Below are 18494 nucleotides of genomic sequence, written 5' to 3' on the forward strand. Positions count from 1 at the left end.
GAAGGAATTAATGGGGCTGGAAGGGGATGAATGAATGGGGCCGGGTGTGAATGAGTCTGGGGGCATGAATGGGGTTGAGCGTGAATGGGGTCACAGTGAATGAGTCTGGGGCATGAATGGGGCTGTGGGGATGAATGGGGCTGGGGATTTATTAGGCCTGGGGAGTGAATGGGGCTGGAAGGGGATGAATGAATGGGGCTGGGTGTGAATGAGTCTGGGGGAATGAATGGGGCTGATGGTTAATTAGGGCTGGGGGTTAATTAGTGTTGGGGGTGTATTTTGGGGGCTTGAGACACACATGGAGACCCCCTACACACCCCTATAGAACCGTATAGGCCCCTATAGACTCCTATACACCTACACACCCCCTACACACCCACACAGGCCTTACTCACACCTTACACACTCACCCTATAGCCCTACACACCCCCTACACACCACCTGTACATCCCTATAGACCCCTACACACCCCCATAGGCCCCTATAGACCCCACATCCCCCATAGCCCCCACACCCCCATATCCCCTCTAGCCCCATAGCCCCTATAGCCCCCATAGCCCCTATAGCCCCCTACAGCCCCCATAGCCCCCATAGACCCCTACACACCCCCCGTCCCCTATGGCCCCTATAGAAACCCCCATAGCCCCCACACCCCCCATATCCCCTCTAGCCCCATAGCTCCCCATCCCTCATGCCCCCGTACCCCCTATAGACCCCTACACACCCCCATAGCCCCTATAGGCCCCACATCCGCTATAGCCCCCATAGCCCCTCTAGACCCCTACACACCCTTACAGCCCCTATAGACCCCTACACACCCCCATAGCCCCTATAGACCCCTGCACACCCTTACAGCCCCTATTGCTGTGACATCCCCCATAGCCCCCACACCCCCTATATCCCCTATAGCCCCCATAGCCCTATAGAACCCCCCATAGCCCCCACACCCCCCATACCCCCTATAGCCCCCATAGCCCCTATATCCCCTATAGCCCCCATACCCCTATAAAAACCCCCCATAGCCCCCACACCCCCCATACCCCCTATAGCCCCCATAGCCCCTATAGAACCCCTATAAAACCCCCTATAAAACTCCCTCCATCCCCTATATCCCCCCCATCCCCTATAGCCCCTATAGCCCCCATAGCCCCCTATAGCCCCCATAGCCCCCATCCCCCCCCCTCCATGACTCAGAGCCCCCCCAGGGGTGGGGGAGGGGCGGGAGCTCCACACGGGCCCCCCCTCCCCTCCCCCCCCCAGCAGCTGCATTGGTGACTCACCGAGGCCGCAGTGCTGGGGGGGGCACCTATGGGGGCCATAGGGGACCGGGGGGGCCCGGGGGGCAATGGGGACCTATGGGGACCTATAGGGACCTATAGAAATTCATAGGGACCTATAGGAACCTACAGAGACAGGCACAGGGACCTATGGATCCATTGGGACCCATGGAGAGCCATAGAAACCTATAGGGGCAGCTATAGGGGACCGGGGGGGCCCGGGGGGCCATGGGGACCTATGGGGATCCATAGAAATCCATAGGAACCTATAGGAACCTATAGAGATCTATAGGGACAGGCACAGGGACCTATGGATCCATTGGGACCCATGGAGAGCCATAGAAACCTATAGGGGCAGCTATAGGGGACCGGGGGGCAATGGGGACCTATGGGGATCCATAGAAATCCATAGGAATCTATAGGAACCTATAGGAACCCATAGAGACCTCTAGGGACCCATAGCAAGAGCCATTGGGACCCATGGAGAGCCAGAGGGGCACCTATGGGGGCTATAGGGGACCGGGGGGCCCTGGGGGGCAATGGGGACCTATAGGGACCCATAGAAACCCATAGAAACTCATAGGAATCTATAGGAACCTATAGGGACCCATAGCAAGAGCCATTGGGACCCATGGAGAGCCATGGGAACCTATGGGGGCTATAGGGGACCAGGGGGCCCGGGGGGCCATGGGGACCTATGGGGACCCATAGAAACCATAGGAATCTATAGGAACCTATAGGGAGAGCCACGGGGTCCTATGGATCCATTGGGACCCATGGAGAGCCAGAGGGGCACCTATGGGGGCTATAGGGATGTGGGGGGTCTATAGGGACCCTATGGGGGTTCTCTGAGGGGGTCTATAGGGTGGGAGGGCTATAGGGGGTAACCAGAACGGGCCTGGAGGGATTCTATAGGCGCTGTTTGGTTTCCAGAGGGGATTTCTGGGGTCTCTATGGGGGATTTGGGGGCGTCCATGGGGTCCGGGGGTGTTCTATAGGGTCCTAGAGGGGTTCTACAGGATATGGGGGGATTCTGTGGGGTCTCATCCAGGTCTATAGGATCAGGATGGGTTCTGCAGGGTCCTATAGGTTCCCATAGGGTTCTATGGGGGTTCTATAGGGTCAGGATGGGTCCTATAGGGTCTGGGTGGGTTCTGTAGGGTTCCTATAGGGTTCTGTAGGGTTCCTATAGGGCTCTATAGGGCCATAGGGGTCTATAGGGCTAGGTTGGGTCTGTAGGGTCCTATAGTGCCCTATAGGGGTCTGTAGGATCAGGATAGGTTCTATAGGGTCCAATGGGCTCTATAGGGCTCCTATAGGGCTCTATAGGGTTTCTATAGGGTTCTGTAGGGTTCCTATAGGGCTCTATAGGGTTCCTATAGGGTTCTGTAGGATATGGGGAGTTCTATAGGGTCCAATGGGCTCTATAGGGTTCCTATAGGGCTCTATAGGGTTCCTATAGGGCTCCATAGGGTTCCTATAGGGTTCTGTAGGATATGGGGAGTTCCATAGGGTTCCTATAGGGTTCTATAGGGTTCCTATAGGGTTCTGTAGGGTTCCTATAGGGCTCTATAGGGTTCCTATAGGGTTCTGTAGGATATGGGGAGTTCTGTAGGGTCCAATGGGCTCTATAGGGTTCCTATAGGGTTCTGTAGGGTTCCTATAGGGTTCTATAGGGTTCCCATAGGGCTCTATAGGGTTCCTATAGGGTTCTGTAGGGTTTCTATAGGGTTCTGTAGGATATGGGGAGTTCTATAGGGTCCGATGGGCTCCATAGGGTTTCTATAGGGCTCTATAGGGTTCCTATAGGGCTCTGTAGGGCCATAGGGGTCTATAGGGCCAGGTTGGGTCTGTAGGGTCCTATAGGGGTTCTGTATCATCCTACAGTGCCCTATAGGGGTGGGTAGGATCAGGATGGGTTCTATAGGGTCCGATGGGCCCCATAGGTTCCTATAGGGGTTCTATAGGTGGGTTTTATAAGGTTCTATGGGGGTCTATCAGTTCTGTAGGATCAGGATGGGTTCTATAGGGCCCGATGTGTCCCATAGGTTCCTATAGGGTTCTATAGGGTCCGGGTGGGTTTTACAAGGTCCTATGGGGGTCTATCAGTTCTATAGGACCGGGATGGGTTCTATAGGGTCCAGGTGTACTCTATAGGGCTCTGTAGGTTCCTGTAGGGTTTCCTATAGGGTTCCATAGGGGTTTATAGGATCGGGATGGGTTCTGTAGGGTCCAATGGGTTCTATAAGTTCGTATGGAGTTCTATAGGTTCCTGTAGGATTCCTGTGGGGTTTCATAGGGTCCATGGGGGTTCTATAGGGTTCTATAGGGTCTGGGGGTGTCCTATAGGGTTCTATGGGTTCGTATAGGATTCTGATAGGGGTCTATAGGATCAGGATGGGTTCTATAGGGTCTGGGGTCTCCTATAGGGTCGGGGGGTCTCCTATAGGCTCCTATAGGGTTCTGTAGATCAGGATGGGTTCTATAGGGTCTGGGGGTCTCCTATAGGGTCTGAGGGTCTCCTATAGGCTCCTATAGGGTTCTATAGGGTCTGGGGGTCTCCTGTAGGCTCCTATAGGGTTTGTAGGGTCCAGGGTGGGTTCTATAGGGTCTGGGGGTGTCCTATATAGGTTCCTATAGGTTTCTACGGGGTCCGATAGGGTTCTATAGGGTCTGGGGGTGTTCGATGGGTTTCTATAGGGTCTGGGGGTCTCCTATAGGGTCTGGGGGTGCCCCATAGTGTCCTATAGAGTTCTATAGGGTCTGGGGTCTCCTATAGGGTCTGGGGGTGCCCTATAGGCTCCTATAGGGTTCTATAGGGTCTGGGGGTGTCCTGTAGGTTCCTATAGGGTTCTATAGGGTTCCTATAGGGTTCTATAGGGTTCCTATAGGTTCCTATAGGGTTCTATAGGGTTCCTATAGGGTTTCTATGGGGTCCATGGGGCTCCACCGGGGCCGCCCCTCCCCCCCCGCCGATGATTCACCCCTGCGGCATCGCCCCCGCCCCTCCCCCACCCCCAGCGTTCCCACGCGCCTCTTTTGGGGGGGGGGGGGGGAAGGGAGGGGCGGCCGTGACGTCACCGCGGCGTCACGTGTGGCGTGGGGAGGGGGGGGAGGGGCGGCACGAGACGACCCCCCCCCCCCCCCCCCCGTCCTTGGGGGTGACCCCGAGTGGGGGAGGGGAAAATCGGGATCCCCCCCCGCCCCTCCCCATCCCCTCGTTGCCATGGCAACAGCGGCGCGGGAACAGCATCTCCCCCCCATCCCCCCTCCCCCATCGTTGCTATGGCGACCCTTGTTAGGGGGGGGACACCCCAAAAATCCCCCCCAGGGTTACCGAGGACCCCCCCCCCCCAATTCACCAACTCCCCCCCCACATCACCAAATCCCCCCCAGAGTCACTCAGGACCCCTGCCCAAATTCCAACCCCCCCCAAAAATCACCAAAATTCTCCCAGAATCCCTCAGGACCCACGGGACCCCCCCCAAAATTCCTCCTCCATCAATGGAGCCCCCCAGCGGTACCAATGGGGCCGCCCCCGCCGCGCCCGCCCCGCCGGCGGCCCCGTGGCGCAGCGGCAGCGCTGCTGCCCGCGGAGGGGAGGGGCGAGGGTTCGAGTCCCACTCGGGGAAGGAAAGGACATGTGAGTGACACGCGTGTGACATTGGTGGTGGCGCTTCAAATTGTCGCTCGCTGTGCCAGTTCCACCCCGTTTCCTCCCAGTATCTGCTCGTCCGCACTCTGGTTTTGCTCTCCAGTATCCCCAGTAAGCCATTGTCCCCCAGAGCCTTTATTCTTCCCCCATTCTCATCTTCCCTCCGCCCTTTTTGCCCCTCAATTTCTCCCCCAATTTCCCCTCTTTGCCCCCCATTTCTCCCCCATTCTATTTCCCAATTCCCCTCATTGTCCCCCTCATAATTCCCCCATTTCCCTCCTTGTCCTATCCCCCTTATCCTACCCCAATCTCCCTATTCTCACCCTTAATTCCCTCCATTGTCCCCCCAAAAATCCCCCCAAATCCTTCCCTATTCCCACTCCAAAATTCCCCCGAAATCCTTCCCTATTCCCATTCCACAATTCCCCTCAATCCTCCCCTATTCCCACCCCAAAATTTCCCCAAATCCTTTTCTATTTCCACCCCAAAGTCCCCCCAAAAATTTCCCCCAAAATTCTCCCCGATTCCCCTCTGCGCTGTCGCCCCCCGCGCATGCGCGCTGCAGGCGCGGGAAGGAGCCGGCGGCGCGAGCGGGGCAGGCGGCGCCGTGGCTTAGTTGGTTAAAGCGCCTGTCTAGTAAACAGGAGATCCTGGGTTCGAATCCCAGCGGTGCCTTTTTACCGGGGCAATCCCTTTTGGGGGGGGACACCCCAGTTTCATGGTGGATGCTCCATTTGAGGGGAAGACAGCGAGTTTTGGGGAAAAACCCGAGGTTTCGGGGGATAAAACCTGATTTTAGAGTTTTATTTTCTTGGTTAAAGCGCCTGGTTAAAGTAAAGGGCAGGTCGCAGGTTTGAATCCCGGCGCTGCCTTTTACCGCCTCACCCCCTTTTTTGGGGGGGACACTCTCCATTTAACTGGGGGCTTTCTATTAGTAGGGGAAAAACCTGGATTTGGGCGAAAATTCGAGGATTTTGGGGAAATAAACTCGAATTTTAGAGGTTTATTTGCTTGGTTAAAGTGCCTGGTTAAAGTAAAGGGTAGATCGAAGATTCGAATCCCGGTGGTGCCTCTCACCGGGGCACCCCTTTTTTGGGGGGAACAGCCCCACTTTAGGGGGAACACATCGTATTTAATGCGGGACGCTTCGCTTTTGGGAGAAACCACGAGTTCTGGGGGAAAACCCCGGATTGTGGGGGAAAAATCCCGGATATCATGGGTTTATTTGGTTGGTTAAAGAACCTGGTTAAAGTAAACGTGTAGGTCGTGGGTTCGAATCCCGGCGGTACCTTTTTGGGGCACCTACTTTTTTTGGTGGGCACCCCCGTTTTGGGGGGAGACATCCCCTTTTTTGGGGGGGACGCTCCTTTTTTGGAGAGGACACACCCAATTTCATGTTGGACACGCCTAAAGCATTGACCAATCAAAGCTCCGCTCTCACATCCCGCCCTTTTTAAGCTCTGCCCCTTTGAGCATCGCCCAATCAAAACTTTGCATCCGAGCCGCTCCTCCAGAAATCCCCGCCCCATCGTAGCGTTGTCCAATCACAATGAGGTCTGGTCAAGCCCCGCCCCCTGCGCCACCACGCATGCCCCGTGAGGGCTCCAAGATGGCGGCGGCGGCGCCGGGAGGCGGCGGCTCCTGCGGGGGAGGAGCGGGGAGCGGGGGGGGCCCCGGGAGCGCCGGGAACGGCACCGCGAGCGCCGGGAACAACGGCGGCATGGAGGTGGATGGGGCAGGTAATGGGGGGAGCACCGGGAGCGGCGGAGGGGGCACCGGGAACGGTACCGGCAATGGCACCGGGATGGAGCAAATCGTGAGGGGAAAAATCTCAGAGGGCGCTTCAAAATCACCGGGAATGTCCTCGGGAATAACGGGGGATGGGGCAGGGATCGGGGGGAGCACCGGGAACCCTGCCGGGGTTACCGGGCACGGCACCGGCAATGGCACCGGGATGGGGGAGATCGTGAGGGGAAAAAACTCAGAGAGAGCCTCAAAATTACCGGGAATGGCCCCAAAATTACCGGGAATGGACCCAAAATTACCGGGAATAACGGGGGCATGGAGGTGGATGGGGCAGGGAACGGTGGGACCACCGGGAATGGTCCCGGGAATAACGGGAATGGCACCGGGATGGGAGGAGATCGTGAGGGGAAAAAATTCAGGGGGAGCCTCAAAATTACCGGGAATGGCCCCAAAATTATCGAAAATAACGGAGGAAATACCGGGAATGGTGATGGGATAATCGGGAATGGCCCCGGGAATAACGGGAACGGCACCGGGATGGGGGAGATCGTGAGGGGAAAAAACTCAGGGGGAGCCCCAAAATCACCGGGAATGGCCCCAAAATCACCGGGAATGGCCCCAAAATTACCGGGAATGGCCCCAAAATCACCGGGAATGGCCCCAAAATCACCGGGAATGGCCCCAAAACCCCCGGAATTGCCCAAAAACTCAGGAATGGCCCAAAATCCCTTGGAATTCCCCCAAAACCCCTCAGAATCCCCCAGATTCCCCCAGAATTCCCCAAATTTCCTGGGAATTCCTGAATTTTCCGGAATTTTCCATGGCAGGGGCGCCCCAGGTGATGGCCGGAGGAGTGACCGGCAGCGTGTCCGTGGAATTTCCCCCCAAAACCCCTCAAAATTCCCCTCAAAACCCTCAAAATTTCCCCCAAACGGCCCAAAATTCCCCAAATTTCCCAGGGATTCCCAAATTCCCTGGGAATTCCCGACGTTTCCGGAATTTTCCATGGCAGGGGCGCCCCAGGTGATGGCCGGAGGAGTGACCGGCAGCGTGTCCGTGGAATTTCCCCCCAAAACCCCTCAAAATTTCCCCCAAACGGCCCAAAATTCCCCAGATTTCCCAGGAATTCCCAAATTCCCTGGGAATTCCCGAATTTTCCGGAATTTTCCGTGGCAGGGGCGCCCCAGGTGATGGCCGGAGGAGTGACCGGCAGCGTGTCCGTGGCCCTGCACCCCCTGGTCATCCTCAACATCTCCGACCACTGGATCCGCCTGCGCTCGCAGGAGGGGCGCAACGGGCAAGGTGGGGAATGCTCCCAAAAAATCCCGAATCTGCCCCAAAAATATCCCAAATTCTGCCCCAAAATAGCCCAAATTCCACCCCAAATTCTGCCTCAAAAACAGCCCAAAAATAGCCCAAATTCTGCCCCAAAAATCCCCAAATTCTGCCCCAGATTTACCCCAAAAATCCCCAAATTCTGCCCCAAAAATCCCCAAATTCTGCCCCAAAAATCCCCAAATTCTGCCCCAAAATAGCCCAAATTCTGCCCCAGATTTACCCCAAAAATAGCCCAAATTCTGCCCCAAAAATCCCCACATTCTGCCCCAAAAATCCCCAAATTCTGCCCCAGATTTACCCCAAAAATAGCCCAAATTCTGCCCCAAAAATCCCCACATTCTGCCCCAAAAATCCCCACATTCTGCCCCAAAATAGCCCAAATTCTGCCCCAAATCCACCCCAAATTCTGCCCCAAATCCACCCCAAAATTGCACCTCAAATCCATCCCAGAACCCCCTTAAATCCCCCCAAAACCCCATGAGGACCCCCCAATTCCCCTCTGGGACCCCCCAAATCTCCCCCAAACCCCCTCAGGACCCCCAAATCCCCCCCAGACCCCCTCAGGACCCCCCAAATCCCCCCCAGACCCCCTAAGGACCCCCCAGATCCCCTCTGGGACCCCTCAGGACCCCCCAAATCCCCCTGGGACCCCTCAGGACCCCCAAATCCCCCCCAGACCCTTTAAGGACTCCCCAATTTGGGTATTGCAGTGATTGGGGCGCTCATTGGGCACCAGGAACATCGAGGTGCTGAACTGTGAACTGCTGACCCTGAGACATCCAAATCCCCCCAAAACCCCCCCAAATCACCCCCAAACCCTCTCTGGGACCCCCCAAATCCCCTCAGGGACCCCCAAACCCCCTCAGGACCCTCTGGGATCCCCCAGACCCTTTAAGGACCCCCCAAATCCCCCCAGACCCCTCAGGACCCCCCAATTTGGGTGTTTCAGTGATCGGGGCGCTGATCGGTGCCAGGAGGGCCGGAACTCTGAACTGCCGACCCTGAGACATCCAAATCCCCCAAAACCCCCCAAATCACCCCCAAACCCTCTCTGGGACCCCCAAATCCCCTCAGGACCCTCTGGGACCCCCCAGACCCCCTCAGGACCCCCCAATGTTGGTGTTGCAGTGATCGGGGCGCTGATCGGGCACCAGGAGCGCCACAACATTGACTTCTGGCCCCTCCAGAACACCCCAAATCCCCCCAAAACCTCCCCAAATCCCCCTGGGACCCCCCAAACCCCCTCAGGACCCCCCAAATCCCCCCAATTTCCCCCCGTTTCAGTGATCGGGGCGCTGATCGGGCGGCAGGAGGGCCGCAACATCGAGGTGATGAACTCCTTGTGGCCCCTCCAGGACACCCCAAATCACCCCCAAATCACCCCAAATCCCCCAGGACCCCCAAATCCCCCCAAACTCCAATGTTCCCCCCGTTTCAGTGATCGGGGCGCTGATCGGGCGGCAGGAGGGCCGCAACATCGAGGTGATGAACTCCTTTGAGCTGCTGGCCCACGGCTCGGGGGGAGCCCTGCTCATCGACAAGGAGTACTACTACACCAAGGAGGAGCAGTGTGAGCGGGAATTCTGGGGGTTTTGGGGAGAATTCTGGGAGTTTTGTGGGCAATTCTGAGGGGATACCTGAGGATTTTGGGGTGATTTGAGGGAGTTTTGTGGGGGTTTGGGGGGGATTTGGGAGCCCTGCTCATCGACAAGGAGTACTACTACACCAAGGAGGAGCAGTGTGAGCGGGGAATTTTGGGGATTTTGGGGAGAATTCTGGGGGTTTTGGGCAATTTTGGGGCGATTTGAGGGGGTTTTGGGGGGTTTAGGGGATTTGGGGGGGATTTGGGAGCCCTGCTCATCGACAAGGAGCACTGTTACACCAAGGAGGAGCAGTGTGAGGGGAAATTGGGGATTTTGGGGAGAATTCTGGGGATTTGGGGATTTTTGGGAATTATTGGGTGATTTTGTGGGGTTTTGGGGAGTTTAGAGGGGATATGGGAGCCCTGCTCATCGACAAGGAGCACTGCTACACCAAGGAGGAGCAGTGTGAGCGGGCTTTGGGGGCAATTCTGGGGGTTTTGGGCAATTCTGGGGATTTGGGGGGGATTTGGGAGCCCTGCTCATCGACAAGGAGCACTGCTACACCAAGGAGGAGCAGTGTGAGCAGGGAATTGGGGATTTTGGCAGATTTTTGGCAATTTTGGGGTTTCCAATTTTGGGTTTTCCCCCCAAGTCAAGCAGGTGTTCAAGGACCTGGAGTTCCTGGGGTTTGGGGTTCCCAATTTTGGGTAATTTTGGGGTTCCTGGGCTGGATTTTGAGCTGGATTTTGGGGATTTTGGGTAATTTTGGTGTCCCCAATTTCGGTTTTTGCCCCCAAGTCAAGCAGGTGTTCAAGGACCTGGAGTTCCGGGATTTTGGGGATTTTGGGGTTCCTGGGCTGGATTTTGGGTAATTTTGGGTAATTTGGGGGTTCCCAATTTTGGGTTTTGCCCCCCAAAGTCAAGCAGGTGTTCAAGGACCTGGAGTTCCTGGATTTTGGGGTTCCCAATTTTGGGGATTTTGGGGATTTTGGGTAATTTTGGGGTCCCCAATTTGGGTTTTTCCCCCAAAGTCAAGCAGGTGTTCAAGGACCTGGAGTTCCTGGGGTTTGGGGTTCCTGGGCTGGATTTTGAGTAGAATTTTGGGGATTTTGGGTAATTTTGGTGTCCCCAATTTCGGTTTCCCCCCAAGTCAAGCAGGTGTTCAAGGACCTGGAGTTCCTGGGTTTTGGGGTTCCTGGGGGGATTTTGAGCTGGATTTTGGGGATTTTGGGTAATTTTGGTGTCCCCAATTTCGGTTTCCCCCCAAGTCAAGCAGGTGTTCAAGGACCTGGAGTTCCTGGATTTTGGGTTCCTGGGGGGGATTTTGAGCTGGATTTTGGGGATTTTGGGCAATTTTGGTGTCCCAAATTTCGGTTTTTGCCCCCCAAGTCAAGCAGGTGTTCAAGGACCTGGAGTTCCTGGGGTTTGGGGTTCCCAATTTTGGGGATTTGGGGTAATTTTGGGTAATTTTGGGGTCCCCAATTTCGGGTTTTTGCCCCCAAGTCAAGCAGGTGTTCAAGGACCTGGAGTTCCTGGATTTTGAGGAGGATTTTGGGGGATTTTGGGTAATTTTGGTGTCCCCAATTTGGGTTTTTGCCCCCAAAGTCAAGCAGGTGTTCAAGGACCTGGATTTTGGGGAGGATTTTGGGGTTCCTGGGCTGGATTTTGGGTAATTTTGGTGTCCCCAATTTCTGTTTCCCCCCCAAGTCAAGCAGGTGTTCAAGGACCTGGAGTTCCTGGATTTTGGGGTTCCCAATTTTGGGGATTTTGGGGATTTTGGGTAATTTTGGTGTCCCCAATTTCTGTTTTCCCCCCAAGTCAAGCAGGTGTTCAAGGACCTGGAGTTCCTGGGTTTTGGGGAGGATTTTGGGGTTCCTGGGCTGGATTTTGGGTAATTTTGGTGTCCCCAATTTCGGTTTTTGCCCCCCAAAGTCAAGCAGGTGTTCAAGGACCTGGAGTTCCTGGGCTGGTACACGACGGGGGGACCCCCCGAGCCCGCCGACATCCACGTGCACAAACAGGTCTGGATGGGGATTTTGGGGATTTTGGGGATTTTGGGAAAATTTGGGGCATTTTGAGAAAATTTGGGAGGATTTTGGGGGGATTTGAGGGGGTTTTAGGGGATTTTTGGGGGGTTTGAGGGGATTTTTGAGGGGGTTTTGGGGAGGTTTGAGGCAATCTCAGGGGGATTTTGGGGAATTTGAGGGGGTTTTGGGGGCGTTTTTTTATTTTGGGGAGATTTGGGGGTCCTGGGAGGGGTTTTGGGGGGATTTGAGGGGATTTTGGGGGGGTTTGGGGGGTTTTTGGGGGGTTTTGGGGGGGTTTGAGGCAATCTCAGGGGGATTTTGGGGAATTTGAGGGGTTTTGGGGCAAATTTGAGGAAATTTTGGGAATTTTGGGGGTCCTAGGAGGGATTTTGGGGGGATTTGAGGGGATTTTGGGGGGCTCAGAGGGATTTTTGAGGGGGTTTTGGTCTTTTTTTTATTTTGGGGGGGGGTTTTGGGGAATTTTAGGATTTTTTTTTGGATTTTTTTTCACCCCAAAAATGTGAAATTTCCCCCCCAGGTGTGTGAGATCATCGAGAGCCCCCTGTTCCTGAAGCTCAACCCCATGACCAAGCACACCGACGTGAGTTTGGGGCAAAAACCACAAATTTTGGGTAAAAACCACAAATTTTGGGTAAAACCCCCCAATTTTGGGTAAAAACCCCCAAATTTTGGGTAAAACCCCCAATTTTGGGTATAAAAAGCCCCAAATTTTGGGTAAAAACCCCCAAATTTCTGTAAAAAACTCCCAAATTTCGGGTAAAAAAACCCAAATTTTGGGTAAAAAAACCCCCAAATTTTGGGAAAAAACCCCAAATTTTGGGTAAAAAAACCCCTAAATTTTGGGTAAAAAAACCCTCAAATTTTGGGTTAAAACCCCCCCAAATTCTGTTTAAAAAACCCCAAATTTTTGGTAAAACCCCTAATTTTGGTAAAAATCCCAAATTTTGGTAAAAACCCCCAATTTAGGGTAAAAAACCCCCCAAATTTAGGGAAAATGCTCAATTTTTGGGGTTTTTGTGAATTTTGGGCCCCAAGTTTTTGCTGTCCCCCCTCAGCTCCCCGTGAGCGTCTTCGAGTCCGTGATCGACATCATCAACGGGGAGGTGAGCGGGAAATGGGGATTTTGGGGATTTTGGGGATTTTTGGGGAAATCTGGGGGGTTTGGGGGTTTGGGGGAAATTTGGAGGAAATTTTGGGGGATTTTTGGGGAAATTTAGGGGATTTTCGGGGGGTTTGGGTGGAAAATTTGGGTGAATTTGGGGAAATTTGGGGCTTTTTGGAGGAAATGGAGAGGATTTTGGGAAAATGTGGGGGATTTTGGGAAAATGTGGGGGATTTTTGGGGAAAATTTGGGGATTTTTGGGGAGAATTTGGGGGATTTTGAGCCTTGCCCAGCCCCGTTTATCCCCGGGGTTTTTTGGGGTGGCCCCGTGGGAAATTGGGACAATTTTGGGGCCATTTTGGGACATTTTTGGGACAATTTTGGGACATTTTTGGGACCATTTTTGGGCCATTTTGGGACCATTCTGGGACAATTTTGGGACAACTTTGGGACCATTTTGGGCCCATTTTGGGATAACTTTGGGACCATTTTGTGCCATTTTGGGACAATTTTGGGACCATTTTGGGACAACTTTAGGACAATTTTGGGGACAATTTTGGGACCATTTTGTGACAATTTTTGGGCCATTTTGGGACCACTCTGGGACTATTTTGGGACAACTTTGGGACCATTTTGGGACAACTTTGGGGTCATTTTGGGGCCATTTTTTGGGTGATTTTGGTCCCGTTTTGGGGCCGTTTTGGGCCTTTCCCAGCCCCGTTTTCCCCCGGGGGTTTTTTGGGGTGGCCCTGTGGGCTCTCAGGGCGGTTTTGGGTGGATTTTGGGGGATTTTGTGCCGTTTCTGTGCCCAGGCCGCAATGCTGTTCCTGGGGTGGCTCTGTGGGATCTCAGGGTGATTTTGGGGCCATTTTGGGGTGATTTTGGGGTATTTTGTGCTGTTTTGCCCCCAGGCCACGATGCTGTTCACTGGGGTGGGATCTCAGGGTGGTTTTTGGGGTGATTTTGGGGTATTTTGGGGCGGTTTTGTGCCCCCAGGCCACGATGCTGTTCACTGGGGTGGCCCTGTGGGATCTCAGGGGGATTTTGGGGTATTTTGGGGTATTTTGTGCCGTTTTGTGCCGTTTCTGTGCCCAGGCCACGATGCTGTTCACTGGGGTGGGATCTCAGGGTGATTTTGGGGGATTTTGGGGTATTTTGTGCCATTTCTGCGCCCCCAGGCCACGATGCTGTTCACTGGGGTGGCCCCGTGGGATCTCAGGGTGATTTTGGGGTGATTTTGTGCCATTTTGTGCCTTTTCCATGCCCAGGCCACGATGCTGTTCACTGGGGTGGGCTCTCAGGGTGGTTTTTGGGCCATTTTGGGTGGATTTTGTGCCATTCCTGCCCCCAGGCCACGATGCTGTTCGCCAGGGTGGTTTTGGGTGGATTTTGGGGTGATTTTGGGGGATTTTGTGCCATTCCTGTGCCCCAGGCCACGATGCTGTTCGCCGGGTGGGATCTCAGGGTGGTTTTGGGGTGATTTTGGGGTGATTTTGGGCCATTTTGGGGTATTTTGTGCCCAGGCCACGATGCTGTTCACTGGGGTGGGATCTGAGGGTGGTTTTGGGGTGGTTTTGGGTGGATTTTGGGTGGATTTTGTGCCATTCCTGCCCCCAGGCCACGATGCTGTTCACTGGGGTGGCCCTGTGGGCTCTCAGGGCGGTTTTTGGGCCATTTTGGGGTGATTTTGGGGCCATTTTGGGGTATTCTGTGCCGTTTTGTGCCATTTCTGCACCCCCAGACCACGATGCTGTTCGCTGGGGTGGGATCTCAGGGTGATTTTGGGGTATTTTGGGGTGATTTTGGGGTATTTTGGGTGGATTTTGTGCCGTTTCTGCACCCCAGGCCACGATGCTGTTCACTGGGGTGGGATCTCAGGGTGATTTTGGGGTGGTTTTGGGTGGATTTTGGGCCATTTTGGGGTATTTTGTGCCCCCAGGCCACGATGCTGTTCGCTGGGGTGGGATCTCAGGGTGGTTTTTGGGGTGATTTTGGGGTATTTTGTTCCGTTTTGTGCCGTTTTGCCCCCAGGCCACGATGCTGTTTGCTGGGGTGGCCCTGTGGGATCTCAGGGTGGTTTTGGGGGATTTTGGGGTATTTTGGGGTATTTTGTGCCATTTCTGCACCCCCAGGCCACAATGCTGTTTGCTGGGGTGGGATCTCAGGGTGGTTTTGGAGGGATTTTGGGGCCGTTTTGGGGGATTTTGGGGTGATTTTTGGGTATTTTTGTGCCGTTTGCCCCTGGCCACGATGCTGTTCACTGGGGTGGGATCTCAGGGTGGTTTTGGGGTGGTTTTGGGTGGATTTTGGGCCATTTTGGGGTATTTTGTGCCCCCAGGCCATGATGCTGTTTTTCGGGGTGACCCTGTGGGATCTCAGGGTGATTTTGGGGCCATTTTGGGGCCATTTTGGGGTGATTTTGTGCCGTTTTGCCCCCAGGCCACGATGCTGTTTGCTGGGGTGACCCTGTGGGATCTCAGGTGGTGTTTGGGGAGATTTTGGGGTGATTTTGGGGTGATTTTGGGGTATTTTGTTCCATTTTGCCCCCAGGCCACGATGCTGTTCACTGGGGTGGCCCTGTGGGATCTCAGGGTGATTTTGGGGCCATTTTGGGGTATTTTGTGCCGTTTCTGCACCCCCAGGCCACGATGCTGTTTGCCGGGGTGGGATCTCAGGGCGGTTTTGGGGGGATTTTGGGTGATTTTGGGGTATTTTGTGGCGTTTGTGTGCCCCAGGCCACGATGCTGTTCGCTGGGGTGGGATCTCAGGGTGATTTTGGGGGGATTTTGGGGGATTTTGTGCCAGTCCTGCCCCCAGGCCACGATGCTGTTCACTGGGGTGGGCTCTCAGGGTGGTTTTTGGGCCATTTTGGGGCCATTTTGGGGTATTTTGTGCCGTTCTGTGCCCAGGCCACGATGCTGTTCGCTGGGGTGGGATCTCAGGGTGATTTTGGGGCCATTTTGGGTGGATTTTGGGGTGATTTTGGGGTATTTTGTGCCGTTTCCATGCCCAGGCCACGATGCTGTTTGCGGAGCTGCCGTACACGCTGGCCACCGAGGAGGCCGAGCGGATCGGGGTGGATCACGTGGCCAGGATGACGGCCACGGGCGGCGGGGAGAACAGCACCGGTGAGCCCCAAAACTGCCGGGATTCACCCCAAAAACTGCCCCAAAAACAACACTGGGATTCGCCCCAAAAACTGCCCTGAAACTGCCGGGATTTGCCCCAAAAACTGCCCCTAAACAACACTGGGATTCGCCTCAAAACGGGCCCCGAAACCGCCGGGATTCGCCCCAAAACCGGGTCCAAAACAACACCAGGATTCACCCCAAAACCGGCCCCGAAACCGCCAGGATTCACCCCAAAACGGGGTCCAAACAACACCGGGAGTCACCCCAAAAACTGCCCAGAAACTGCCCCGAAACCGCCGGGATTCACCCCAAAAACTGCCCTGAAACTGCCGGGATTCGCCCCAAAATGGGCCCTGAAACTGCCGGGATTCGCCCCAAAAACTGCCCCGAAACCGCCGGGATTCACCCCAAAACTGCCCCGAAACAACACCGGGATTCACCCCAAAAACTGCCCTGAAACTGCCGGGATTCACCCCAAAAACTGCCCCAAAACCACCGGGATTCACCCCAAAAACTGCCCCAAAACCACCGGGATTCACCCCAAAACGGGCCCCAAAACAACACCGGGATTCACCCCAAAAACTGCCCCGAAACAACACCGGGATTTGCCCCAAAATCTGCCCCAAAACCACAAGGATTTGCCCCAAAATCTGCCCCAGAAACACCGGGATTCGCCTCAAAAACTGCCCCGAAACCGCCGCCATTCGCCCCAAAACGGGGTCCAGAACAACACTGGGATTGACCCCAAAAACTGCCCCGAAACCACAAGGATTTGCCCCAAAATCTGCCCCAGAAACACCGTGATTTGCCCCAAATTGTGCCCCAAAAACAAGGGGATTCACCCCAACACCTGCCCCAAAATCAGCCCCAAAAACAACACCGGGATTCGCCCCAAAACGGGCCCCGAAACCGCCGCAATTCACCCCAAAAACTGCCCCGAAACCACCAGGATTCGCCTCAAAAACTGCCCCAAAAACAGGGGACGGAGGAATTTGGGGTTTTTGGGGGGATTTTTGGGGTGGATTTGGGGCTTTTTGGAGGGGGATTTTTGGGGATTTTGGGGGGAATTTTGGGAGTTTTTGGGATGGATTTTTGGGGTGGATTTTTGGGTTTTTTGCAATGAATTTTTGGGATTTTTTGGGGGCAATTTTGGAGTCCTTTTGAGGAGAATTTTGGGGAATTTCGTGGGGGTGGATTTGGGGTTTTTTGGAGGGGGATTTTTGGGATTGTTTAGAGTGAACTTGAGGGGTTTTTTTTGGGGTGGATTTTTGGGTGATGATTTGAGGAGAATTTTGGGGGTTTTTGGGGGATTTTTGGGGTGGATTTTTGGGGTTTTTTTGAGGGAATTTTTGGAAATTTTGAGGGAATTTTTGGGAATTTTGGGGGGCGTTTTGGGGTGATTTTGAGGAGAATTTTGGGCGTATTTGGGAGGATTTTTGGGGTGGATTTTTGGGTTTTTTGGAGGGAATTTTTGGGAATTTTGAGGGAATTTTTGGGAATTTTTGGGGGCAGTTTTGGGGTCCTTTTGAGGAGGATTTTGGGGAATTTCTTCGGGGTGGATTTGGGGTTTTCTGAGGGGGATTTTTGGGATTGTTTAGAGTGAACTTGAGGGGTTTTTTTGGGGTGGATTTTTGGGGATTTTGGGGATGATTTTGAGGAGGATTTTGGGGGTTTTTGGGAGGATTTTTGGGGTGGATTTTTGGGGTTTTTTTGAGGGAATTTTTGGGAATTTTGGGGGGCGTTTTGGGGTGATTTTGAGGAGGATTTTGGGGGTTTTGGGGTGGATTTTTGGGTTTTTTAGAGGGAATTTTTGGGGTTTTTTGAGGGAATTTTTGGGAATTTTGGGGGCAATTTTGGGGTCCTTTTGAGGAGGATTTTGGGGAATTTCTTCGGGGTGGATTTGGGGTTTTCTGAGGGGGATTTTTGGGATTGTTTAGAGTGAACTTGAGGGGTTTTTGGGGTGGATTTTTGGGGATTTTGGGGATGATTTTGAGGAGGATTTTGGGGGGATTTTTGGGGTGGATTTTTGGGGTTTTTTTGAGGGAATTTTTGGGAATTTTGGGAGGCATTTTGGGGTCATTTTGGGGGTTTTGGGGAGGTTTCTTGGTGGATTATTTTGGGGTTTTTTTTGGGGTGGATTTTTGGGGTTTTTGGGGATGATTTTGAGGAGAATTTTGGGGTGGATTTTTGGGGTTTTTTTGAGGGAATTTTTGGGAATTTTGGGTGGTGTTTTGGGGTCATTTTGTTGGTTTTGGGGAGGTTTCTTGGTGGATTATTTTGGGGTTTTTGATGGGATTTTCGTGCTGATTTTGGGCCTTTTATTCTGCTGCGCTTCCCTCGGGGTTTTTGCCATTTCCAAACCCCAAAAATGCCCCAAAATCACCCGAATTCACCCCAAAAGTGGCCGAGCACCTGATAGCCCAGCACAGCGCCATCAAGATGCTGCACAGCCGCGTCCGCCTCATCCTCGAGTACGTCCGGGCCGCCGAGGCCGGTGAGCATTTGGGGCCAAAAATCCCAATTTTGGGGCTTTTCCCACAGCCCCGGGGGGGGCAGAGCCTCTGGAAAACACTGGAATTTTTGGGGATTTTTTCCTGAATTTTTGGGGATTTTT

General features: G+C 54.0%; 1 protein-coding gene and 1 non-coding gene across 2 annotated transcripts; both read left to right on the forward strand.

The window, feature by feature from the left end:
- The first annotated feature begins 5533 nt into the window (after positions 1–5533).
- On the forward strand, positions 5534–5607 carry TRNAT-AGU (transfer RNA threonine (anticodon AGU)). Its single transcript has one exon. It is a non-coding gene; the product is annotated as a tRNA-Thr (tRNA).
- Positions 5608–6523: 916 nt separating this feature from the next.
- COPS6 (COP9 signalosome subunit 6) lies at positions 6524–18374 on the forward strand (the record flags this gene model as incomplete). The annotated part of the gene is made up of 8 exons (XM_064737595.1): positions 6524–6671; positions 7855–7980; positions 9455–9586; positions 11532–11620; positions 12165–12227; positions 12703–12750; positions 15763–15877; positions 18282–18374. Coding segments are annotated over exons 1-8 (796 nt in total), but the record flags the coding sequence as incomplete, so codon positions are not given.
- Between the last annotated feature and the right edge of the window lie 120 nt (positions 18375–18494).

This window comes from Zonotrichia leucophrys, unplaced genomic scaffold (genome assembly GCF_028769735.1).
Source record: "Zonotrichia leucophrys gambelii isolate GWCS_2022_RI unplaced genomic scaffold, RI_Zleu_2.0 Scaffold_88_184519, whole genome shotgun sequence".
Classification (NCBI taxonomy): Eukaryota; Metazoa; Chordata; class Aves; order Passeriformes; family Passerellidae; genus Zonotrichia; species Zonotrichia leucophrys.